This window comes from Cydia pomonella, chromosome 14 (assembly GCF_033807575.1).
Source record: "Cydia pomonella isolate Wapato2018A chromosome 14, ilCydPomo1, whole genome shotgun sequence".
In the NCBI taxonomy this organism is placed as follows: Eukaryota; Metazoa; Arthropoda; class Insecta; order Lepidoptera; family Tortricidae; genus Cydia; species Cydia pomonella.
Window position 1 is genome coordinate 5585155 of NC_084716.1, and position 27656 is coordinate 5612810.

Consider the following 27656-nt stretch of genomic DNA (forward strand, 5'->3'; position numbering starts at 1 on the left):
ACGGCACATCGTTCACGTCAACAGAATTCGCAGCGTTTTGTAATACGAATGGTATTTCTCATGTCACGATTCCTCCATACAACCCGGCAAGCAACGGTCAGGCAGAAAGTTATGTGAAGATCTTTAAAAAAGCTTTGAAAGCCATTCTGCTGAGCGGTGTTCAAAAAAAGGACCTAAAAATTAAAATACACGAATTTTTATTTCAGTACCGAAATTCTAAACATTCATCCACGAACCGATCACCAGCGGAGGTTTTATTCGGTAGGAACCTACGATGTAGATTGGACTTAATGAATCTACTCCCACGGGTTTCATCCGATGCAGCATTGTGTGAAACCGTTCGTAAAAATCAGTGTTCGCAGATGCAACAGTACCGTGGCAGTAGGAACATTATTTTTAAGCCGAATGACGTAGTTATAGTGAAAGTGTACAAGGGACAAAGAGCGTTTTGGTCTAAAGCATTGGTGAAGAAACAATTAGGGAGATCGACGTATTTGGTTCAATGTGAACAATCAGACCGCTTAATAAAACGACATAAAAATCAAATATACATGTATAGGGGGGAGGAAGATGCCAAGGGGCAAACTGAACCGGAAAACCAAGATGTTGCCCGACCGGGGCAAAAACCCTTGGCCCCCGATAACATGCCAGCTATAGTTATAGAGGCTGCTCCATCAAATACTCCACAAGTGTCAGCGGTACCATCAGCTGTGGCAGCCCCAATGGCGCTCTGTAACCTGCCCGCTCCGGCTACGACACCAACGTCATCGACCACGACAGAGTTAGAGGAATGGACCGATTGTCCAGAAGCACAGGAACCTGGTATAAGTGATTCTGTCAATGTCCACACGCCGACACTACCGGCATCGGAGTCGGTACCTGATGAACCGGCGGGACCAAACGCGGCCCCGAGAAAGACTAAACGCGCTCGGAACCTGGTGGATTATAGACAATTTTTCTAATTTAACTTCTTTTGGTTGTTTAAAACTATTGGTGGAGGGATGTTAGGTTTAAGATATCGGGTAGATAAGATTTTCACGTCAGCCGGTTGCAGCCGGCAACAGTCCTGTCAGTCGGAATATAGATATACGATAAACGGCCGTGTCTCATTTCTCGGCACCCTTTTCCCTCCAAAATAACAGTACCCAATAAATTACCCATTAAAACCATATGAAAATTCACAATACATAGCAATTTTTTCGAGGCGTAGTACGAATTACCCGCCTAGAGTTATGGGACCCTAATGGAGTTTCTCAGAATTTGTTCTGAGTTAGATAAAAAGAGGTGAAAAAGTTTCAGTGAAGTCGGATGAGGATCTGGTTCAAAAGCAGTTAATTTAACGTGAAGCGCATCCTATTTTTTTTTTGTATACTTAAGCCTAGCTAGTTGTGCTGCAATTGCATTTATTGGACACACTCGAATCATGGCCACATTTATCATAGCAACCTGTCATATTATTTCCACACTAAGTGACAGCAATAAGCTCAATTATGACCTGTACTCGACGTCTCCTTCAATTGATTGTTTCGCCCTTATTGATTGAATCTTAACACCAACTAGGGTTGGCTCTATTTCATTCATACGTAGACATGTCGTCACTGCGAAGAGATTTTGCAGTTATTAGAATATCCTGCCAACAGAAGCTGATTAAACAAAAGGTCTGGGTAAGTAGTACTCATAATATTACTGTCAGTTTTGTTACTTTCGGACAAGACATAATACAGTTGCACTTAGCAGTAACAGCCCTTATTTATAAAACAATTAAAACTAATTGACGTCTCAATTGGAAACAACTTCAACTAGTATTATAAAACACCGTGATGCAGTTTGCTATTGAATCGCAGTCATCTGTGTCTTGAAGAATCGCGTATTGCTAAGAAAAATCGAAATGTTTATTAATGGAAAATATCACTATATCGCCATATTACTGAAGGAATGGGAAGACGAAAAACAAAAGCAACTAAGAAAAAAAGTGGCTGAGAGTTGCATAAACCACCGAAAAAAATCAACATGCATTCATGGAGCTGTCACTGAGATTTCATCTGTATCCACTAAACTCGAATACTACGACGCAAAACTTTGGTTCAAGAAAGCTGAGGATAAGTATTCAACACCAACTTCTAAATCATACTATAAAACGCTACTTAACCTGCGCGACTAAAAATGTAAGTTGAATTTTTTATTTTCCTGCTAAGCAACCCTCAGATTTCATGTAATACTAGAAATTTTAAACAGCGTGCGTTTGCGCGGCCTCTTAATTTACGTATAAATTGTCACAATCTATATAATAATAAATTCACGTTCTTAAGCTTGGTCAATAGTAAAGGAGAAACCAGTAAGGAATCGTAGTTTGTTTTTTGTGAGTTTCGACTAATGACTAATTTCAAAACTGTCATCTACTGTTTTTTATTTTAAAGAATAAATGCAATATATCAGAATTATGAACAAGGTGCGTTGTCTCATTAGAATTTGCTAATGATATTATTTTCGTTTGTTTCAGATCCCAGGTCAGAAAAGCATTATTTTGGTCTCTTAATTACAGAAATTATCTCGTTATATTTTTAACATAGGCTTAAGCTTTGCTGTAATTTGCACTTAACAATAACAATAAATCGTAAATGTTGATTATGTTGTGTCATTTGAAACTCCTATATATGTGTTATAGTCAGAACTTGGTAGTTCCTACACAAAATTGTCTGATTAATAGCTCGTTGTGGCGTGATAAATCATCAATCAACGTCAATTACAACAAGTGTAGATAATAATTCAGAAAGCTGGTCTGTTACTGCTATTGCATATCGATCTACAAGTCAACTGTGTTTATTTTAATTGCTCGTAAACAATTTATGCTAATAGGTATTAAAAAAAAATTAACATATAAAATGAGTCACCGATAACTTCATTCCTATATCAGTTGTAGAGTTGTGAACACGTGTGGTTATAATTGGCTTTAACAAAATTATTGGACGTTTAAGTAAAAGAAAAACAAACTTTGTGGTCAATTCAGTATTTAATAACTACAAGTTAATATCTAAAGTGTTAAAAATTGTGTTGAAGATCCTCATCAATTACTTCTTACTGTTACGTATAGCCACGTATTTATCAAGAGGTTTAGCTGTATCATTAACAGACTTCTGCAGTCGCTGAAGAAGCTCTTTCTCTTTTGCCTCTTTTTCCTTCTCCCGGCGCGATTCATCCTTTTTACTCGAAGAATGTCCGGATTTCGAAGAACTAGGCGCTGAACCGGATACCGAAGTCATCGTCTCGTAAGGGTTTGATGCAAAACTACTTCCAGATGACATTGACGATGTCGAGCTTGATTTGGAGAGCTCGCTGTACTGACGCTTAGTGGGGCTCCAATTTTTGAAGGCTTTCATCAAGCCAGATACTTCCTTATCAGACGTCTTCTTATAAGTTATTGGCTTGCGGTCAGACATTGCGGTTGTAAGTTCACCCAAGCGTGTTTGCAAGCAAAACTTCTATTTGAGATCTATATCACTGAAGTAATTTAGCCACGCTGAGCATTCACTGGAGAAGATTTTACTTTTAGCAGAAATCGCCACCTTTCTTGATCAGAACGAAGGAAATCGACGAATTACTTGGAACGATTCCGACATACAATCACAACTGAGATAAACTACTCAGCTTGAGAGCCGATGCCTCGTTTAAATAGCGATCTAAAACGACAAGACCCCGTAATAAATTTGCTCTTTGACTGCAATCAATCAGAGAAGTTTATGATTGTCAATTGAGCATTATTATTATATCAAGTATCCTAGAGATATAAGAAGGTTTTGATTGAATTGCATCCAAAGACTGTAAAGCTGCTGCAGACACTAGCGCGAGATTTCAAAGCAAAAGTACTGTCAGATATTAACCCTTTAACGCTTGTGGGCTTTTCCCCCACTTTTGGTGGAACGCCTCCTTCTATATTTACTTTACACGCTCCCCACTCCGGCGCCGCAAGTCATACTGAGTTCAACTTCGTCTTTAAAGAGTTAATAAGCTATGTTGAATAAACATCTGTGTTTAGTGCCCAATTCTTGGAGTAAGTATCCTTCGGAATTTATCGGGTTGATTCTCCATAGTGAAGTTAAGGCTCATTATCAGAAAAATAATACTATAGAGGGAACTGAGATACAGATTGATAGGACTTGTGCCGTACTTCGCATACACGAGAAGCAAATATGGTTCAAAAATAAAAGAGACACTCAACGGAAACCGTCGATCCGGAAATATTTAGAAGTCTTCATGCCGTGTATAAAAACCACTGAATCGCGAGTGATATCTTTTCAGTCTGTTCTTTATTTATAATCACAGGTAGAACGATAATGTAACAGATTTTTTTTTTGGAGCCAAAATCCGTGTTGTCGTATACTTTAGAACTATAACACAATTAGTAGTAGTTAATACCAAAAATCTCTATCATTGAAAATCTTACATAGAAATCTTAAAACTGTAGTTTTGCTTCAAGCAAATAGTTCAATCGAAGTTAATTGAGGATCAATTATCTCGATGACTATTGAAGGTTTATAAGGAGTTGAATTGACATGCTCGCTATCAGTTACTAACTTGCAATTAGATCGAGTGCATCAGGATGTCGAAGCACATTTGTCTGGTACCAAACGAATGGTCTAACAACTTCTACACGCCAGATATTCTGGAAGTAATTTTCAAAAAAAATATGTCTTGCGATTCGGTAACTAAGAAAGTTGAAGGGGTAAGGATCAACGTGAATGGTGTAACTGCCCAATTACACTACCACCACGATCAGCCATGGCTACGAAAGGAACAGGACAAAAGGACCTTACCTAATCCCAAAGAATATTTTGGAGTGTACATGTCCTGCAACAGCTGTCAGAACCCGTAAGTATAATCTATTTTAACAGTAGCTTGGGCATGTCCATACGCACACTAGGCAGCATTTACTCGCTACCTTAGATAACAATTTCTATGATTGATGTGTAATCTCAAAGTCGTTCGGTATTTCATTATTGAATGTATTAGAGTACTAGCAAAGAATCGACTGACAAGGTCTTACCAAAGTCCAATCAATTTACACTCTTTGATTGAGACGTCTCAAGTACCACTATCGCTAGTTTAGGATCAATCGACTCAAGAGCTTTTGATTTATGAAGACGACGCTTATTTTGACAACACATTACTAGGCATCTGTGTGTTTAACATGGCACATCATCAATATATCTTCTAGGCACCACGTCAATAATTGGCCCTTTTATGGAGCAGCTTACAGATGGTGCTCTTCCGAGAGACGATTTTTCATTACTACAAGTATAAAGTAATTAAAGGTTCTACTATTCACATAAAACATATAAATGCGTGCCGCGTGCCTAGAATACCATACTCAGCATTTCTCGATGTGTCAATATTATGCATTGTTCATACCTTGCATCTAATGTGTTCACCTGTAAGTTCTTTTTCCTCTCAGCTTCAGTGAACAGGAAGCGCATTCAAACTTTCAAACCATAGTAAATGAGTTTATTTTGTTTCAGAAACCGGCCAATTCATATGTGAAGTCAGTACAAGACAGTGCCAAAGATTATATATTTTTAGTGTACATATATTTCATTAATAAATTATTGAAAACTATGTCTTGACTAACTGAATATCAATAAACCAAATTTTACATGAAAAATACCTATCAGTTCAGAGAGATGCAAATAAATTGGCAGCTCATTGAACAGCAAATACTATTATGACATGTCTGGCTGTTTCAATTGATGGCATTGAACTTGTAATTTGACTACATATAAGACCTCTAGAACATTAATCATCGAACTGTTAGTGCCAGTTTAGTTTTACAAGTGTATTATTTACCTTGTATGGTTTGATATTGTTTTTAAATAATACGGAAACTTGAAAAAACTGAACATATCAACATATCAATGTGGTTAGGATAAACTACATATCGTTTCCTATAGATACATTTGGTCACTCGCGTTTCAGGGGGCTTCCGTTTCTGAAGGCACACGCGATACGGAGGGTGTACAACTTCACCCTTTTCGAGTTCCTTTTTAAGAGTCTGAGAGCACACGCGCGATGTGTGTCAAGCTCGGAGGCAGATCGCATTCTACCCGGCGTTCCGCAACGATCACCGCGAGTCATGATTCGGGGAAGGGAAGGGTAGGTGGAAACTGCACATTGTCACATTGGAAAAGCCTATATAATTTTGTGCATTTATTTTGCGTATGTGCATCATCATTACTTAAAAGGGTTGTTTCCATCTACAAATCTTAGGGCAGAATTGTATCCCAATAAATTCTTTTGGATTATAAGAACATGTTAAACTACTTTTAGGGGACCTGTAATGGCCATATTTTTGTAAATATTGAATTTAAAATATCTTTTGGCACACGTCACGTGATCAAACTCGAAACGTCATTGAAGATTCTGATGACGTCACAACTCTCGGATTGACACTGTTGACAGGCGATAAACAACAAATGACAAATGTCAGTTGACAGTTCGTATCTTCTACGTGTGTATGTAGTTATATGTCAAACCGTAAACTGTGACGTCACACAATTTTCAAAGAGCGTTTTGGGCGCGAAAGCATCTGTCAAAATATATTTTGTTAATTTAAAAGAGGCCATAATATGCCCCTATTTGCCCAGGGTACATATTCGTCCCTTTCGCTGTAGAAACGGCGGGTTGCTGGGGAGCGGACGCAAAACGTTTTACACGCGAACTAGGCCATGCTAGGGTGCAACCTAAATCCTACAAATTTAAAAACTACATTCACAGTAGATGATACGGAGGTTGCCATTTGGTATGACCCGTGCCACGACATCAAATTAGTCAGGAACGCATTAGGAGAAAAAAAAAACTACTTGATCCTAATAACCAAGTCATCATGGCAGTACTTAGAAAAATTAAATGATTTACAAATACACGAAGGCCTCCATGCTGCGAATAAATTATCTGCAAAACACAGTGGATATGAAAAACAAAAGATGAAGGTTAAACACGCCACCCAACATTTAAGCAAACTCCGTAGCGGATGCTCTAGAGTATTGTCGTGCAATGGAAATCCCGGAGTTCGAAAATTGTTCCGCGACAATACAATTCATAAGAAATTTTGATGTCTTATTTGACATACTTAATTCCTGAAATTTGGCTTGCAAAGGGTACAAAAAAACCTCTGCATCCAATATAACCAAAATAAAGGAGAAACTAGAAGAAATGGACAAGTATAGCCGCTTAATTTAGAAGCCAAAAGGCGCAATATGGCGTCCACCTATTTCTATTAAAATTCCACATGGTAAGTTTTTAAATGTATCTTTTGCTTCGGTTGTGAGAGAAAATAAGATTTTTTGTATGTCCGTTTCTATTATTAACTAGTTCGATTTTATTTTCAGCACCGATCTACGTAAATATTAAACCATTTAATGTCAGCGGGAACGTGGCGGCCTGGCGGGTCTGCCGTGAACAAAGAAACTCAAGATTAATCCCTTGGTAAGTTTCCTTTGATTCAATCTTTCTATTGTAGGGAAGTGGTATTTAAATAAAATTGGGTTTTATGTATAAACGAGATTCTAATACGAACATTTTCTTTGTCCGTAGGGTTTTTTTTTGTTGTTACTTCTTTCTATACTACAAGTATCACTGCCAGCTTCATTTGCGAGTTTTGGAAACACGTTTCCGAGCCGGTCTGCGGAGCTGTGCGCCGGTTCATGCTGAATTTTAGTCAACTCATGGTGATATAATTATTGTTTTTTTTTGTTACGGACTGCGAAGACATTTTCTTTCTCTAGGAACTGATCCTGTTTGTAACGATTTATAAGGGGTATAATAATTTCTTTTTCCTTTAACACAAATACCCAGTAAACTGAAGAATACATACCGCGTGGAACAGAATGAAGAGCTTTTACAAAAACGGGGTATGGTTCACCCTAAGAGCTTTATTTTTTACCAATAAACTATGTTAATATTCTTTACCGTTTACGAGATAAATCTTGTTAAACTTTAGTGCAAAAATCCACCTGTTTCAACCCTAGCAAGTTGAGCGGGAAATGACGTCATGAAAATAAGTTCAATGACCTTTTGTAGCATAAAAAAATGACAAATACATGTCACTGCAAAATAAATGACATATTGCCTATACATGTGTAGGAATTGACAGGACAAGATTTTTTTTTTTTTAATGGCATCGCGCTCCGATCATGAATAATAAACAAAAAGGTTAAACCAACCAAATTTTGCAATTAGAGTTTGGCAAGGATGTTACTCATTTCAACTGAAGACAAAGAAAATCATACGGTCTCTTTATTTTCTAGTACAGTCGCCATCAGATATATGGTAGCGGCCAAGGTACTCAAATATTTCGGAGCAGCATTAAATTTCAATATATTAGTTACGATAGATAAGGTCTATAATATCGGACCATATAATTCGCCATAAATTTGAGAGCAGCGACTTTTCAATTAATTCGTGACATACAATAAGATAAAGATATCGTAACAAACAGATCGTCAATGGTATCTAAGCAGTCAAGGTGATCATAAAGATCGGAACATTTATAGAAAATGTACCTTAAGTTTGTGTAATACAACTTAAAGTAGTTAAGATTGGACCCATGAAAATAAGGTTTCAGACAGGCATTAATACTATGTTATCAATACTTTAAATTTAGAACGAAATTGTTTGTTGTGACATTCACCGAAAAGAGTGTGGACTTGTCATCGTGACAAAATACCTATGTTTCCGTCTTTTTCGAATTAGACAATTTTTTTTACAAAACTAAATGCCTACAAAATCGTTGTTTCGACGCAATGTCAAAATTGGCGGGCGTAGAATGAGTAGCTTAATTTCGTCAAATTATGTCAGATGTCAGATGCTTAATGGCGTAATTGATAGTCCCTTGACTATTAACCTTTTCCACGCCAAAGACGTATATATCGGCACCACAGGTCCAACGCCAAAGACCGATATATCGGTCACCCACCACAGAGCAAAATAGTCCTACATGCACACGCATAAAGTTTAACTTCATTTTTGACATTTAGATGTCGTGGCATCTGAGTGGTAGGTTTTGCGTTTGACATGGCGTCGAAAAAGTTAAAGCACAAAGTCATGGGTTCAGATCTGATGTAAGTAATGGTCTAAGAGCTGGCCACGTCAGATGTGACACAATAATGAGAGGTTTGTAATCAGTCCAGTTAGATTGCATAACCATCCTTATTGCTAGATCCGGGCATCTGGCAGCTTTTAATGGGTGGAGATCAGAGTGACAGACCAACAAAGTTTTTAAGTTGAAAAAAAGTAATGACGCAATAGGTAAAAACTGCTAAAGTTGTGTCATTTATAGAGAACAGGGCCTATATTTTAACATTAGAACAAAAAACATTGTGTATTATTGCGCAAACAAGAACAGTAGGCGAGTAACCAAAAATTACATTATACATCATTTGGCACTACTTCCGCCAATCGAAACCTTTAGATATTATATGTATAATCTAATTAATTACATAATTTTTCATAATATTGGATCAAAACCAGAACTCTAGAATTTATTTTCTTCAAGTTATTTGCTTTCTTTTACCTCCACCACTTTACAGCTGCCAGATGTCCGGATCTAGAAATAAGCATAGTATTGCAAACTAACTAGAGGGGTTTCGTTGCTCTCATTATTGTGTCATATCTGACGTGGCCAGCTCCCCGTCTAAGTTAAAATCCATAATTCCACGGACTGATTTGACAGCTCCTGGCATACAAAGCGATTGTCAAATGTATGAAAAGAGCTGTCAAATCAGTCCGCGGATTTATGAATTCTACCTTATAAGTAGTTTTGCTTTTTTTTGGATAAAAATAACATTATTATTTCCTTTATTCATTTTCGTTCTTAGGCTACGTTTTACATTATTATTATCGTGTATGTCTTTCCCGACCACGGAACAATGGTGTTCCGGACCTTTGGGAGGCGTATGCGGAGCCGAAGCCAACGCGCAGAGGCCCTTTTGACAATTTAATGAAAAGAGAGGGGTACACCAAGCGACAGCACCCGCCATGGTGTAAGGACTATTGAGAGTTAATGGAGTCTAAAATGTACTAGGCTATTGGGTGAATAGTATGGACTGATTACTGGGCTATTGGATGAAGAACCGGACGCCTACCTAATAAAACGGTATCCAATTTTATTTCCGGCAGACGGTGACTCGCCCTCCGCAAGATGGGCCCCCATAAAAAGCGACATCAAAGATGGCTCAAGGGCAACACCGGTGCGGGAGCTGGGGGTAGAGAGGTGTCACTGGACTTTAAACATATAGCCAACTCGCCACGTAGGTTTCCACATCTACCCTCGAGAACAAAGCTCTAACGACCCCACTCTGGACAGCCGGCTAAGGCAAGCCAGAGGCAGGGGACCTGTCCCACCATCCGACAGGGCACCCCAGGGGCACTCAGGTACGTGGAGTCGCTACTCTCCAACGGGTTCACGTTATTTGATCCCCAGAATAATGGTCTCTCAATAATTGAAGCCCGAAGAACATGGAAATACCTTATTATTCGACCATTAGCGTTAACCATCCTTAAATAATGCAGGTGACTATGTTCTGGCTTTAATGGCCTCATTATGCATTCCCGATTCAGTGCAAACCGATTTAACATTGTTCGATTGTATAAACGGGCATGGAAAAACCAGACTATGATAATGGGTGCGAGAGAGACATAAAGCGTGGGTGCGAGAGAGACATCCGAGCGAACCTCGAAATGGCCGAGTGGGCGAAGTCCGCTTAATTCCCGATAACCTCCCGGTGGGTCAGCACCCACTATCGATTTGGAGCGACCGCAAAATGGGAAAACCCAGATCGATATACTCATGACCTTGGAGTCTCTTTGTTATTTACAGTGTGTAAATTGACGTCCAGGAGGGATAACTGTTCAGTATTCGGTTGCCTTTCATCAGGGAACGTGTATTATTTTGCAAGTGTTTTTTGAACATCCAAGTCTCACAACATGTCGAACCAAGTCCTCTACAACATGATCGCTGCCAGAGACGCCCGAGGAAAAAAATACTTCCATTACGCTTGCGAAGTTGGGAGCCCATCTCTTCTTGTGCGTGTGGGAGCATTTTTTCCCATTGACTTTCGTCATCTGCTGGAAGTCCACGATTACGGAGGGTCACAGCCTATTCACGTGGCTGTGAATAAGCATGCTGGTCCAGTTGCGGTGGACATCATCGAGGAGCTGATCGAGATGGGAGCCAATGTCGACGGGAAGGATCGTCTGGGTGGCGATACGGTCCTTCACATAGCTGTCCACAACAGTGATTACCATCTTGCTGGCTGGCTTTGTAAGCAGCAGAACATCACAATAAACGCATTAAACTACGCACGGCAAACGCCCTATGATTTGGCTTGGAACAAAGGTGATAAGACCATGATGAAAATTCTAGAGGATCATGGGGCGGAAACCGAGCCGATTTTTGGTCCGTGCAGTGATGACAGTAATTAATCGTGTAATAGTTTGTATGTTTTTCCGTAAATTGTTAGTTGTTAATTATTAGTTATTTAAAACTGTTAAAAACTAGATTAGAGTAGGCTAGATTGTATTAGATTGTTGAACAATGAAAGTGTTAAATTTATAATAAATGTTGTGCGTCAAACTTTTGTTCACTTTTCATTTATCCTCAACTAACGAGATAGGCAGGTAGTATGGTTAATAATAATACTGTCAATGAATTGGGATCGCACTTACACTTTCCAAGTCATTTACACTCGAATCTGCCAAGCCAGTGTTCCATTTCCAAAAAATATTGATTTGATATCATTCTCTACTTGTGAGCAGGAGGGGGGGGGGGGGGAATGTAGCTTAAAAAACCTGTTATGCTAAAATCTTCGAAGCAAGCTTCTATCGATCTTGACCTGACCACTTCAAACATGTGTTCCGAGGTCTCAAAGCCTCTTCCGATTGTGTTCCACAAAGTGTTCCAAGGTAACGATTTGGAAAATATTTTTTTTGGAAATGAAAGAATTGGAATTTTGGAAATTTTATTCTCGATTCAACCTGCCAATGAGCCAAGGTACCTGTGACTATTTTTCTTTTCGAAATTAGACAAACTTAAGTGGGTCAAACAGTGTCGTGTTCCACATGTGCCGGGTGATCCAGGGTCTTGGAGCCACCAGACTCTCTGACGAGATGACTACTCGATGTTCTCAGTACCACAGTATACTACTCTTACTTATTATTATTATTATTATTATTATTATTATTATTATCAGTAAAGAGTAGTAGTATAGTGGATAGCTGGCTAGGATTAGTGAAGTCCCAAGACTCTGGAACATTTGGAACATGACCTTTTTGGCCCACTAAAAGTGATCAAATTATGAAATAAAAAATACCCACAGGTAGCTTGGACCATAGCGGGCTAGTTTTTAAAGAAAATTTCGATAATTGTGCCATTTTCATTAAGAAAAAAAATTCTTCAGAACCTCGTATCATGGCACATAGTGCGGAACATATCATGATATCCCGGAACTATGTGTGTAGAAAACTCGCAGAGTCACACGTATGAGAGCTAAGTTGGAAAATCTATCGGGGGACCATATATTTCGGGGATCAATTGACGCGCAGCCTCTCCAACAGCTCGCCACAAGCTGCCCTGCGTTGACTGATTGCGCTGGTGAAAACCAGTGGGCGATGGGGTCGTCACATCCCTACGCCTCTATTGTCGAGGCGATTGAATTGTTGATCAAGTACTAGAACCTACTTGGTAATTATCTTTCACGTGCGAACTCTTTTAACTCGCGTAGTCCTACTTCAAACTGCGTTCGATATTTGATTTCTTCATGTTTTCTTGGTTTTCTATATTCTTGACGTTGACAACTTCCTGCAATTGTTATCCTCGTAATATTTTATCGAAAGTAGACTGCGAAAATTGTTATTTTAATCTTTAACAATTTTGCCCACGACCATGATACCCTATCGCGTAGATATTGAAATAAAAAAGAAAATTATACAATTGCGGAATGATGGTCTGCCTATAACAGACGTAGCTAATGAAGTTGGAGTTGCAGTAAGTATTGTTTACTATACATACTTACAGAATTTAAATGCAAAGGTTATTACGATAATGATTTAATAAATTAAAATTTTATTTCAGAGAAACACCGTGTATCGATGGCTGGAGAGATGGCAGCAAGAAGGAGCTTTGTCGAATCATGTATCTTTTGGACGTCCACGTTCTACGACACGGCGTCTAGACATGGATATTATAAATCAAGCTCGTGAAGAAAGATTCATAAATACCACCCAGTTTGCAAACCAATACCAAGTATCGAGCAGTACCATACGACGGCGTCTAAAAGAGGGTGGTTTACAAAATAGAGTGCCAGCAAGGAAACCGGCACTAACTGATAGACACAAAGAGGACAGGTTGCAATTTGCAGCTAGGTATTTGAATCATAATTTTAATAAAGTCATTTTTATGGACGAAAAGGTGTTCTGTTCAGCAGATAATGGCAGAATGAGTTTATGGAGACCAGACAATACGCGTTATCTGGAGCAAAATGTAGTGCCTAACCGCCAGAGTGGGCGTATTACAATTGGATTTTGGGGCTGGATGTGTAAAGATGGCCCAGGGGAGCTGGTAGAAATTACAGGTCGTATGAATGCGGTGGATTACAAAGAAATACTTGAGGAGTCGTTTTTGCCTACTGCCCAAATATTTTACCCCAATGAGCATATAACATTCATGCAAGACAACAGCTCGGTGCATAATGCTCGCTTGGTTCAGGGATGGATTCATGACCACAGAGATGTGCTGACTCGCATAAAAATGCCTGCAAAGAGCCCCGATCTCAGCCCCATAGAAAATCTATGGGGTAAAATGGTGCAAGAGTGGGACGGAAACCAGTGTCGCACCAAAGATGCTTTAAGACGCCACGCTCTTAACGTTTGGGAGTCTTTTAGAGGGCGAAACGTGTGTGAAAATCTGGTCGGCTCAATGCGAAGACGATTGCAAGCTGTATTAAACGCCGAGCCACCGGGAAGTTACACGAAGTACTAACGTTTTCACAGGCTGAAGAAAAGCAGAGTTTTATTTTGTTTACGGCTAGCGAAGCACGTATTAAAAGGTTATTTTAATGGTATAAGTAAATATTGTTCGTGTTTGATTCTTAAAATAAAAATATTTTCTACTAAATCAGTTTTTTTATTTATATTAAGTTTTTATATTCATATGAATAAGGTAGTGATACCAATGATCGACAACTTAATACCCAATAAACGACACCAGTAGTTCACGTCTATTACTTATGAAATAAGGTTGAAAGTGTCGATCATTGCGTGAATATCGAGCACTGGTGTCGTTAGCTTACCTATCAATATACAGTTTTCGAGAATGCTGCTTGAAATTATCTCATGTGTCTAAGAAACTTACTTGCTCATCCATAATAGTCGTCAAAATCATCCTTGACATTGACAACTTAGTCAATATAGGTAGTAACGAATTCAAATGTGTAGGTAGTCGCCATCAAATATATCGGAGCGGACAAATATCTGAACATGTACTTTATCGCCTTGACAATAGAGGTTTTGTTCAGATATTTGTGACCACCTTGGCCGCTCCGATATATCTGATGGCGACTGTACTATGTCATACGGATTTACAGTATATTTTTTCATAAATGTTCCGATATTTATGATCACCTTGACTGCTTAGATACCATTGACGATCTGTTTGTTACGATATCTTTGTCTCATTGTATGTCACGAATTAATTGAAAAGTCGCTGCTCCCAAATTTACGGCGAATTATATGGTCCGATATTATAGACCTTATCTATCGTAACTAATATATTGAAATTTAATGCTGCTCCGAAATATTTGAGTACCTTGGCCGCTACCATATATCTGATGGCGACTGTACCATCATTCTAAAAAAAGATATGTTGTTTAGAATGATGGTATTTTTTTCGTTCTTAATTACTGACATTTGGTTTGCCGGACTACACTTATACTTGCTACTTAATTTTTGTTACAATTTTATAATTTATTGATAGTAAGCAAGTTAATCTAATGTTTAAATTGTAAAATATCTTCGTCAAGAATATTAAAAGAGTAACAAAGCTATCATGTAGCGACGAACCTTTTTAAGACTTAATAATACTGGCCAGTTTTTGCTTGACGATTGATTGAATATAGTTGACGTTGTCATTGGCAACATATCTGATATGGTATTAAAAATATCTCAAAATGCCTCAATTGAATGCTAGAGATTATTTAAATTTGCTTTTTTTGTACGCGGAGTGCAATTACAATGCCGCCGAAGCCTTACGCCAGTACCGAAACAGGTACCCACCACCCCATCCAACAGGGCATATGACAATTTTGCGTGCTATTGATCGTGTTACCAACAATAGGAACATCGTACCACGAACAGGGCAGGACGACCAACGCGGTGGACGCGTTGTGCAGCATGCTGTGCGATTTGAAGAGAGGGTACTGTACTGTTTCTCAAACGCGTAATTTGGACCGACGAAAGTTTGTTCACACGAAATGGAATGTGGAATCGGCGTAACGAGCATGTCTATGCTGAAGAAAACCCATTCGAATATCGATATACAGGACACCAATATCGTTGGTCAGTGAACGTTTGGGCGGCAATTCACGGAAACACCATTATAGGGCCTGTGTTTTTACCACCAACTCTCAATAGAGTGGGATATATGAACCTCATAGATACGGAGCTGTATGATTATCTCGAAGATTTGCCATTGGCCGAAAGACAACTTATCTGGTACCAACAAGATGGAGCACCAGCTCATTCCACAGATGAAGTGCGACGTAAACTAACTGAACTTTTCGGGCGTCAGTGGATTGGACGATTTGGTCCACGCCGTTGGCCACCTAGGTCTCCGGACCTAACGCCGCTCGATTTCTTTCTGTGGGGTACTTTAAAAGACATGGTGTACAAAGAAGAGTGTAACACCGCAGAAGAGATGAGGCATAGGCTTACGGTCGCCTTTGAAACTCTCCGCAGGAGAAATATCCGCACCCAAATTTTGTCGCAAGTACACCGACATACGCGAGCACGGGCAGCAGCTTGCATAATCAGACATGGCGGTACTTTTGAACATCGCATGTAAATAGTGAAAATTTGTTTTAGGTAAGTGAAGTGAATGACATGTGTCATGTGCAAATGTAAATAGTAACTTTATAGCGGCAGGGTTGTCACCTATAATAAAACGTTTAATTTTTAATGTCTTTTTGTTTTGCTTAACCTGGCTTTAAAATGATAATAAATTGATTTAAAATTAATTAGATAACACTATACTTTCAGCAAATACCATAGTTAAGTGCCACCCTGTATATTACCTAAATAATTTTAATTTCTGTGCATTATCCTTCCTCTTGGAAAAACCCTTTTGATGGGTGTGTAATTTAAATTAGTTTATGATCACTAATAATTAAGAGATTAACTGTACCGCTTGTATACCCAACAGTAAGAATAAATAGTGTTACAAAATATTAGTTGTTTTGTGTGTACATGTCCAGACGATTGACGGGACTCTGTATGTGAGGCGTCCTAACTTTAAATATCACGTACTGATTCCTGCTCCAGGGGAATAGTGGCCTGACACCTTGCGACCCTGAGGTACTTCCAAACCTAGCCGTGTGTTTTTTCTTTTTAATTTTATTTAAGTATAATCTAACTTTAATAGGGCTTACTGTCCGACACATTACACCCTTGGTAGCAATTACTTTGCCAGGTTTATTATTTAACTGGACTTTCGTTTCATCCATGTTAAAGATACGGTCTGGTTTATCCAGTAAATCATGTTCAGTCATGATTTTCAGCAAGAGCTCAAACATATTATTGACTTCTTCACGATTAAGTCCTTGGGCTCGAGTAAGGGATATTCCCTCAGCTTGTCGAACGCTAAGTTCTGTTTGGCGTTCCACCAGCTTTGTGAGTTTCTCTGTCAAAGTTGTGTTCGATACCTAGCTTCTCATAGCAAATTCAAATGCTAGTCTTGTTACAGATGCCGTCAAACTTCTTGAACATTTGACCTTGCATGCGCAGATGCGATTTTTAGGTGTCGTTGGGAGGGGGCGGGCGGTGGCGGCGTGGCGGGCGGCAGGGGTGTCTCGTCGCGTCCGCACGATTGGTCAATCAGTTGACGTTTGCGTTCCGCGCCACGTTCACGTTCCTTTGCCTCCCGCGTACACTTGCGTGCAGTGATAAAGCCAATTGTTATTGTTGAGTTTCTTTTAAAAAAAATTGTTGAGTTTTTGTTAAAGTATTGTTATAGGTATTGAACATTATTGTTGAGTTTCTTGTTAATTTTTTTGTTGAGTTTATTTATTGTTATAGTTATTGCTTGACTTTGACGTTATAATGCCACGTCAAAATAATACAGTTTTAAAAAGACAAGCGCGGAAGATGGTGTACGATGTGTACTGTTTTTTTAAGAAGGACGGAAAGGGTTTTATTGAAACTGAAAAACACTGCCAACGCCACAAAAACGTCTGTGAGCACAGTCCGCCGAATTATTAATGAAGCGAAGGGCTCTGACTTGCTCACTGTCTTTCGAACCCCAGGAAAAAAAAGATCTGGCAAAAAGAATGTAACGGGCATTGATAGTTTTGATCAAGCGGTTATTCGGAGGTGCATTCACATTTACCATAAAACAAATAACGAATTCCCCACCGTAGAAAAACTCAGAAAAAAATTAAAAGACGATATAAGTTTTGATGGCTCGCAAGCAAGTTTGCGTCGAATTTTAAAACAGTTACGCTTCAGGTGGAAAAAAACTGAAAACAACAGAAAACTTTTAATAGAAAAAAGTAACATACGATTGTTACGAATTGAGTATCTACAGAAAATTTGTAAATATAGGCAAGAATGAAGACCTATAATATACACTGACGAGTCATGTGTCGACTCGTCACATGCAAGCAGCAAGGCGTGGACCGACGAGTCTACGCAAGGCTTAAAAAAACCTATTTCGAAAGGACAGCGCGTGGTAATAGTTCACGCTGGCTCCGAAAACGGATTTGTGCCAAATGCACTACTCGTGTTTAAAGCGGGCACAAAAAGTGGAGATTATCATGACAACATGAATTTCATTAATTATGAAAAATGGCTGCGCAATCAGTTGATACCAAACCTGCCTCCAAATTCAGTAATCGTGGTCGATAATGCGTCGTACCATAACAAGCAATTCGAAACTGCCCCAACCTCAAACTCAAACAAAGCTGTAATGCGTCAATGGTTGAAAGATAAAGGAGTACAGTATGATGAAAAAATGTACAAGCCACAGCTATACAAACTCGTACTAGCGCACAAACAACAAAACAAGAATTACTGCATTGACAGAATTTTAGCCGAACACAACCACTCAGTGGTCCGCTTACCACCTTACCACCCTGACCTAAACCCGATCGAGATGGCTTGGGCAGCAATTAAGGGTTATGTTGGCAGCAAAAATGTTAACTGGAACATAACCAAGGTAATCGACCTCGTGAAAGAAAAAATTGCGTCAATGGGTCCCATCGAATGGGAAAAATTGTGCCACAAGGTTAAAGACATCGAACAAGAGTACATAAAAAATGACCACGTGATAGATTTGGTCACTGACGAATTTGTAATTTATGCCGATGACGAAAGTGACTCCGACGAAGGGTCCGATAGTGATTCCGATGATGAAGATAATGATAGTCAAGATACACAAATTAGCTCCAACTCCCTTGAACCAAGACCTAGTACCAGCGCTGGAACTAATTTAATGGAAGGAATTTCCTTTTTAGAAGAAGACTGAATACCGCAAACATGACATTTTTAGACTTTTCAATAACAGCCATTTGAAACATATAATTATATCTTATGTTTTATTTCTCAACTTGTGTTCCATACAACTATCAATATAATTAAATAAATATAAAACTATAAAATAACTGATCAGGATGTATGAAGAGGGTTATGAGAGTATGTGAAGCGAAGGAAGTATGTCAGGATCGTAGTATATGGAAATCCGTAATCTATGCCTACCCCTGCGGGAAAAAGGCGTGATTATACACGGATCGACCTAGTCCCACAATAAGCTCACTAAGACTTGTGTTGTGGGCTCAATAATTATACCGAGATTTGAAATAAAAATTAGGTACTTTTTTTGCACGTATGTGTACGATGCGCAAACTCTCCCCCACCACCGCGCCTAGTGTTCAAGAAGTTTGACGGCATCTGTATCATATCTCGTGATACCGGAAACCCTGCTGCCTCTAGTTTCTTAACGTGTGCCACAAGCCGTTTGTCATTGTAGAGCTCCAAGATGGGGTGTTTTCCTAAAAAAAATTCGCAAAATTAAAAATGTAGTCGTAGTAGGTATACCCTTACCACAGGTAATTTTTCTTATGATCTTTATTTGCGAATCGTCTTCTTAAAGTACTAGATGAAATTCCGTAACGTCGAGATACTTCATTTGTTAAATACAAGTGTGGAAAATGTACTGCGTATTTGTGTACGAATAGCTCATCACATTACGAAATCAAATAAAAAATCAACCAATCATCATCATTTAAATACAACTGATTTCGTGACTTTTGAACAGTAATTAAAGTGAAATAATTGTAATGGACAACGTAAACAAGTGATAGACTCGCCCGCGGCGGTATGCCGCCGCCGCCTGTTATGTAGAAAAAGCTCGCCCTTCATATCGCCGTATTTTTGTATATTGTGTTAAAATCAAGAAATAGTGATAAAAAAACGCTATGGCTGTTTCTATCAAGATTGATCCGTTAACTGCAGATAACTACGATACGTGGTAATACACATGAGAGCAATTTTGAAGAAAAAATGACTTGTGGGGATACGTATCAGGTACTTTGACTATCGAAAATCCCTAATAACTTCAAAACGGATTACCCTAGTTAAACAATTTCCATTGCCCTATGCGTTTTAGACCTGATTTTTTACCATCCATTTGATAGGTAAATGGCACTAAAAACAACACAATATCTACACAAACAAAAATAGTACATTACGATACAAGTGCGAAAAATGGGAAATTCGAAACGAGTGGCGATAAATTAAAACACGACCGAAGGGAGTGTTTTAAATCGTCACGAGTTGCGAATTACCTATTCGCACATGTATCGTACAACGTTTTACAGTACATATGGCCCTTTAAATGTTCGACACAGTAACGTAATATGCTACTTCTCGCACTCGTGCTATAAAGTAGCCCCATATGTACTGTAAAACACGTTTTCAAACTTACGTAAGGTAGCATGAATTTACCTTACAAAATTTTTGTTACATCGTTTATACGACTCCACGTCATAATTAGGGAATGCAATCTTGATCTTGCAAGATCAAGATTCCACCAAGATCTTGAGTGATTTTCCAAGATTCAATCTTGAAGGCCATCAATCTTGAATTTTGAAATCCCTTTCGCGATCTTGGCAAAATAGACCAAGATTGTAACAAGATTTCAAGATTTTCAGACAGATCGCGCGTGAAACGTCATACGTGTTCATACCTGCGCGGCAACGCGCGAACTGTCTCGCGGCTCGCCTGAGCCGTCTCACGCGCCGCGCCGCGCTCGGCCGACCGTCTGACTGGCGACTAGCAACGGAGCGGGGTGTGTGTGTGAGGCGTGGGGTCGCGGGACGAGGAATGAATCGACCAATCACGTTCTACAATCGCGCGGTGCGCCGAATTTGTTTATTATTTAGTCGCAATTTGAAAACTTTGCGTCGCGTCGCGTCTATTGTTTTAATTACTATCTCCGATGAAATGAAACCCATTACTTATTTCGATAATTATACAATAATTACGTAAAAAAATCCTTAGGTCACTGTTCAAAGAAGTGAAAATGTCTAAAGACAGTTCAAATCAAGTGTTTTTGGACGTTACTAAAAGTAATTTGCCGGTATGGAAATACTTCAAAAAATCCGTGGATGGTTTGAATGCTAAGTGCAAATTGTGCAACGCTATTCGCAAACTCTCAAATGGTTCACCAAAGGGCCTGCATGTTCACATGAAGTCTATTCACAAAATTGACACGAAATGTTTGTTGACGAGTGCCGAGGAAGGAACAATTGGCAGTGGCAGCGGCAGTAGTACTAGTGCCATATCAACTTTAACCCCGACCTCGTCTGTGCCTAACTTGCAAATTCAAAATCAAAATGATTCCGCGTCTGTGGAGCTTGATTTGAATCCACCAACATCGAAAAAAAAGAAAATCGGCGATTATTTCCCAACATTGGCTGAAAATTCTAAAGAAAAAATGGTGTCACGAATGGTAGCTAAGGATGGGCTACCCTTTAGAGTGTTCTGCACTTCTGATGACCTACGCAGTCTTTTTGCAGCAAAAGGACACAAACTGCCAACTTCGCCTAACTCTATTAAAATGATGGTAATGGATTATGGCATTACACTTAAAATGAAAGTCAAACAAGATCTCATGAAGCTTAAAGAGCAAGGTCAAAGATTCACTCTCACTTTTGATGAATGGACATCGGGAAGGAACCGCCGCTTTTTAAACATAAATATTCACTCGCACACCAACAACCACCCCGTTTTCTGGAATTTAGGCTTAGTAAGAATTTTTGGGAGCATGCCTTCAGAGTCATGTGTTGAGCTCTTAAGTGAAAAGCTATCGGAATATGGAATTTCTATGGAAGACGATGTTGTTGGTATAACCACGGATGGAGCTAGTGTTATGGTTAAAGTTGGAAAACTAATAAAACCACTTCAACAACTTTGTTATGCTCATGGCATCCAGTTGGGAATAACAGATGTCGTCTATAAGAAAAGTAACCAAGATGAAGATACATATAGAGAGGAAGAGTATAATGCAGATTCAGATTCTGATGGAGGCACTGATAACGACGAAGATGACGATATTGGATTTCGTTTTTCATTGCCGTCTAGGCAAGTTGATTTGACTCCACAATACCGATTAATAATATCAAAGCTTAGAAAACTAGTGAAACTCTTTAAAAACTCCCCAACGAAAAATGACGTACTTCAAACTTATATCAAAGAAGAATTCGGAAAAACACTTCAACTGGTACTAGACTGCAAAACGCGCTGGTCAAGTCTTGCCAACATGATCTCAACATACAACAGAGTCAAGCAATGTGTTAGTAAAACACTAATTGATTTGAGGTATGGTTCTGCTTCTGAATTCTTTTTTAATGATGAAGAACATGCTGTTCTCCTCAGTATGCAAAATGCTTTTGAGCCCGTTAAACTCGCAGTGGAAGTTTTGTGCCGCCGTGATACCGATTTAGTGAGTGCGGAATACACTTTACGATTCATGGTTCGTAAGTTGGAAGAATTAAAGACTCCATTGTCAGAGAACCTGGCTATTGCCATGAGAAAGCGTATTTCTGAACGCCGAATTGAATCAACTGCAACATTATTATATCTTAAAAATCCAGCTCAGTATCAAGAGGATTCAGAAAAATACGCCACTGATACAACATTTCAATTACCGACAAAAAGCTCGATCAGAAAAAACATTAAAGACTTGCTCAAACGATTACACCGAATTTCTGATTTACAAAGTCCAATTTCATCGGAAAATGTTGGTGAAGATGATGAGGAAGACCAGCCACTTTCAAGAATCCAACAACAAGCTTGCACTGAAACTTCTCTTCAGCAGGAATTGGAACAGGCCTTGAAAGCAATGAAAGCATGTAATGAATTGCAACCCAAAGCGCTGATTTCTGACAAAATTGACGCAATTTTGAAAAAAGAAATGAATCTTTACGAATACGGAGGAGAACGGGGGCAATATCTAAAGTTCGCTTTTAACAGCCTTTTAACTTTCGTCCCAACTAGCGTGGAGGCAGAAAGGGCCTTTTCAGCCGCGGGCTATTTAGCCACTGATATACGGTGCCGATTGGGTGATGACACTTTAAGTGTATTATGCTTCTTGAGAAGCTATTTTCAAAATGTTTAATGTTTTTTGCTCTTAATTTCATTTATAGGTTATACTAATTATGATCTCATTGCATTGTTGGCAAGAAACAATCAACATTTTAATGATTAAAATAAAATAAATGCAATAATGTATTGCATTTATTATTATAGTCACTAAAATCTTGATTGTTTCTTGTTAATTTTTGAAATAAACGTTGATTATTGTGTTCATGGAAAGTTGTTTACTTTGAAAAGTATACTCAATTATATAAAATAATCCAAAAATACTGGTTACTCTCAATTTACAGAATTTGACTCAAAAATAACGCCTTTTTTAATTATTCTGCTCAATCTGGAATAATCCCGATAATCTTGATTCGAGACCAAGATCTTGACCCGAATCTTGACAAGATCTTGAACTGACCAATCTTGATTCCGAAAAGAGACTCCAAGATCTTGAATGGTCAATCTTGGCCCAAGATTGCATTCCCTAGTCATAATATCCCATGACAACAATATACCCGCAAACATATTCCAAGTATGAGATTATAGTTTATTAAATATACATATTAATCCATGGCAAGTTAGGTAATAATTTAACCGCTCATCCTGCGATCGACGTCAATCGATGCGGTTTTCCCTGTACGATTGTTGCCCCATATCTAAGTAGGTTTTGGTATTTAACTTTCAGTTAGTTACGTCATTGGACTTTCCTGCACCGAATAGGTTGATTTAATAATAGACGTAATGCGACCATATATGTGGTTAATTACATTGGCTCATCAGTCGATTTTTTGCATTCATAAGTTACACATTTCCACCGTTTCTTCGGTACTTCACAATGTTTGGGAAGAATATGATCGACGCTAACGATGTGAAACTATTGAAAGAAGCGGCAAGTCGACTAGTAGACGCAGTAAGACGAGATAATGAAGAAGCGACATGGCGTAGACATCAGCAGATGATCTCAAAGAACAAACGATATCATGAAGATCAACAAGGTCAGGAACATCAGTACAAGCGACAAAAGCACTAAATTCAATTGCACAGAGATGCATTGTTCCCGTTGAGTTTTGCCTGGTACCATTACAGGATAATATATTTTAATAGTCTCGATAAGGTAATGTGGGTCATTTCGAGTTCACATATTTGCGGATAACATTATTTCACTTACCGTCGTACCGTTGAGACCATAAGTGCACTATGATGCGACGAGAAGCTATGAGCCCTGAAGATGCGAGGAGGCTACAAAAAATAGCCAAACGAGTGGCCGAAGAAAATAGATTGAAGGTGGAAGAGAGAAACCGCAACCAGCAGCAGGAACTGCACAGAATAGCAGACTGTCCAATGTGCAGAACCCACTTAATTCATGACAGTGAGAAGAGGACTCGGGGACAGTAATTGGGCATCTGTGCGGAGTTCGTTAGATACATTATAAAATTCTACTTAATATTAGTAACAAATAATATATTTTCTCAAGATCTCAACAATGGTGATTGTTTATTTGTGTGTTTGGTTCAAGAGAAACGGCCCGATTATCTGTTGGAGCAGTGTTCCACGAGATGTTCCACGGTAAGTTTTGAATAATATATATTTTTTTTAATGAAGAGATTGGAATTAACGAAATTTTATTCTTGATCTGACCTGCCCATGAATCGCTCTCCATGTGGTTATTTTTTTCTTCAAAATTGGACCACTCTAAGTGGGCCAAAAGGGCCATGTTCCATATGTTCCAAGGTGTTCCGGGGTTCTGCGACCTCAGCGTCGTCTACTGAGACTTCTACGTGATATCCTGAGTACCACTACTTACTACTCTTATATATATATATATGTGTATATATATATATATATATATTATTATTATTATTATTATTGAGTAAAGAGTAGTAGTATAGTGGCTAGCTGGCTAGAAGTTTGAAGTCCCAAAACCCCGGAACACCTTGGAACATGCGGAACATCACATTTTTGACCCACTTAAAGTGATTCGATTTCGAAACAAAAAATACCCGTGCGTAGCTCGGGTCATTAGCAATTCAGATTAGAAAAGTAAAATTGATAATTCTAATTTCTTCGTTAAAAAAAAAATATTTTCGAAACCTTGACTCTGGCACATTTCGTGGAACAGGCACTGAGGCCCGGAACTCTGCATTAAGCAGGTTATCTCAGACGTATGATCGCTCATTTTGAAGATATCGATGCAGCAGATCTTTTGAACCAAACAACCATCTCCATCTCTGAACCTTGATTACTCAGAAAATTCTTTCAAACTTTGAAACCACATCCAAAAGGCAATTTACTACACCGAAAAAAAGGAACGGCGAAATCAACTAAATCTGTGATCACGGGTGGCGAAACGAATATTTAGTTCGTTCAACAAATTTCTAATTGATTCAACAGCCATTGGCATCAATGGAACAAGATGTGTTTGAAGTAACCAAATTTTTTTTTGTTTTAACTAAAAATTCGTTTCGCCACCCATGACCGCAGATTTAGTTGGTTTCGCCGTTCCTTTTTTCGGTGTAGCCAACTCCAGGTCTCATCTAGGCTATTCATCGGGTCTTAAAGTAACATTGATCGATTATCACGATTCCATCATTGCAAAGCAAAGGAATATTTTTGTATGGGATATTAGCGATGGGATATTTTGACGTGATACCGTTTATACTGATTACAAATAGGATACTATTATAGTGTGTGGCCCGAAACCGGGGCGTAAATTTTTTATGGAGATTCTTTAGATCATTTCTAGTAACTATCACCAGAATCTAATATTCCAAAGTCCATAATTTAGGAGAAAACAGCCTACAAAATTAAAAATCGTAGGTAATGTATTTTGCCGTCGCGATATCGTTGGCTGGTCACTTGGTACGAGGTATATCTTGGTACGGGGTGCCATTGACAACGCGCGGATTTTAGATTTAAACTTTTTGTGACATGTACATTAAAGAAGTTCACATGTTTGTTTTTCAAGTTTTTCTTTAGAAACTCTTTTTATATTATGATAGTCTCCTTTTCAAAACGGTTTTAAATGAAAAAAATTTTTTGATTAATTAAGCCAAAGTTAGTTGTCACGGGATTTATTTTCGTTTGATTTCATTTTAATTATGGCTGAACCATTCGATTTACGGGAGTTTGTGGATATGATATTATTGTATGGTGAAACTCGCGGTAATGCATTACGTGCCCTAGAGTTATACCGTGAACGATTTCCAAACAGAAGGCATCCGAGTAATGGTCGCGTGATTACAAATGCAATACAACGCTTACGTCCTCTTGTCCCTGGACAGCATTACGAGGTCGACCAACCTCAAAATGTCAGTCCGCAATTAGAAAGAAAAATTATTAGATATTTTTTAATACAGTTGCACAAAAAGTGGTACTTATTGTGGCTGCGTAGCGTGCGAGAAGCTCAATTTCTCGAACTAGTGCTTTTTACTTTTTAGTTCCAAACTATACTTTCGAAACGCAGTAATTTTATATTAGATTTTTTACTTGGAAATTATGAAATTAAAAAACGCTTACGAATACTAGGAGTATTTATTTAAAGTATTCATTAATATATAAATGACGAAAAAATATTAAGAATTTGCATTTTATAGCCTACTCTGTCTTAGGTATCTATGTATGAAATATTTACTTTCCTAAAAATCGTTCTTTGATTTGGCTGAATGATACAAGCATAGGTATGCCTAGAAAAAAAAGTTTAAAAGCAAATCAGCCCGCCCTTTTGAAATAACTTCTAATTATTTAAACACATTAACGCATATAAATATATAATTTGGTACGAGAAGTTATAAAAAAATATTGAAAATGAGTGATTCAGACATTGATATGACACCACCAGACATTCGTGCTAGAGCAGCAATTGCCAATGACTGTGTTATTCCAGAAAAATCTAAAAACCAATATAATGCCGTCTATGTAAAATTTATCGAGTGGAAAACCTTACATAACGCAAAGTCTTTTTCAGAGACTGTTTTGATGGCCTATTTTCAAGAGCTGTCTGAAACCTATCGGCCATCAACATTATGGTCAAAATATTCTATGTTGAAAGCTGTTATAAAGTTAAAACATGACATAGATATAAAAACTTACACCAGATTGACTGCTTTCTTAAAAAGGCAAAGTGCAGGATTTCAGAGTAAAAAATCGAAGGTACTAACAGCTGAACAAATTGAGACGTTTATTAATGAAGCTCCAGATCAGCAACATCTAGCTACAAAGGTATAAACTTAAATATAAATCTAATAAAATATGTACACAATTTAAGTAAATTAACTCTAAAAATAAAGTAGGAAGTTAAAAAAAATAGAATGAAATAAACAATTGTCTTACAATATATAATAAATATGTAACTTTGTTCATAGGTTGCTCTTATATTTGGAGTCTGTGGCGCATGCAGACGCGAAGAGCTCACAAATGTATCAGTAAAAGATATAGAAACACATGGGGACATACTTCTTGTCAAAATACCAAATACAAAAAATAAATTCCTAGGTCCTTCACTATTGACGGCCCATTTGCAGAAATAGTCAAGAAATATCAGAGTCTGCGGTCTTCTAAGGGCAAAAGTGACCGTTTCTTTCAGAATTTTCAAAGAGGAAGGTGCACTGCCCAGGTAATAGGCTTAAACAAGTTTGGGAATATGCCGAGATATCGCTCAGTACTTAAATTTGCCTGATGCAAATCTTTACACTGGACATGCATTTAGGAGAACCTCTGCTACATTACTTGCCGACTCAGGAGCTGACATAACAACTTTG

General features: G+C 38.4%; 3 protein-coding genes across 3 annotated transcripts; all 3 read left to right on the plus strand.

The window, feature by feature from the left end:
- The first annotated feature begins 4592 nt into the window (after positions 1-4592).
- On the plus strand, positions 4593-6166 carry LOC133525342 (uncharacterized). The gene is given in 3 exon segments (XM_061861627.1): positions 4593-4866; positions 4977-4983; positions 5105-6166. Coding segments are annotated over 3 exon segments (630 nt in total). The 5' UTR covers positions 4593-4597; the 3' UTR covers positions 5459-6166.
- Positions 6167-10974: 4808 nt separating this feature from the next.
- On the plus strand, positions 10975-11472 carry LOC133525343 (nuclear factor NF-kappa-B p100 subunit-like). The gene has a single exon (XM_061861628.1). The coding sequence runs from the start codon at positions 10975-10977 to the stop codon at positions 11470-11472; it is 498 nt and encodes a 165-aa protein (XP_061717612.1).
- Positions 11473-17928: 6456 nt separating this feature from the next.
- Positions 17929-19171, plus strand: LOC133524785 (uncharacterized). The gene has a single exon (XM_061860921.1). The coding sequence runs from the start codon at positions 18080-18082 to the stop codon at positions 18779-18781; it is 702 nt and encodes a 233-aa protein (XP_061716905.1). The 5' UTR covers positions 17929-18079; the 3' UTR covers positions 18782-19171.
- The last annotated feature ends 8485 nt before the right edge of the window (positions 19172-27656 follow it).

Coding starts and splice junctions, on each gene's coding strand:
- LOC133525343 (XM_061861628.1), top strand. CDS start 10,975: ATGTCGAACCAAGTCCTCTACAACATGATCGCTGCCAGAGACGCCCGA.
- LOC133524785 (XM_061860921.1), top strand. CDS start 18,080: ATGAATTTCATTAATTATGAAAAATGGCTGCGCAATCAGTTGATACCA.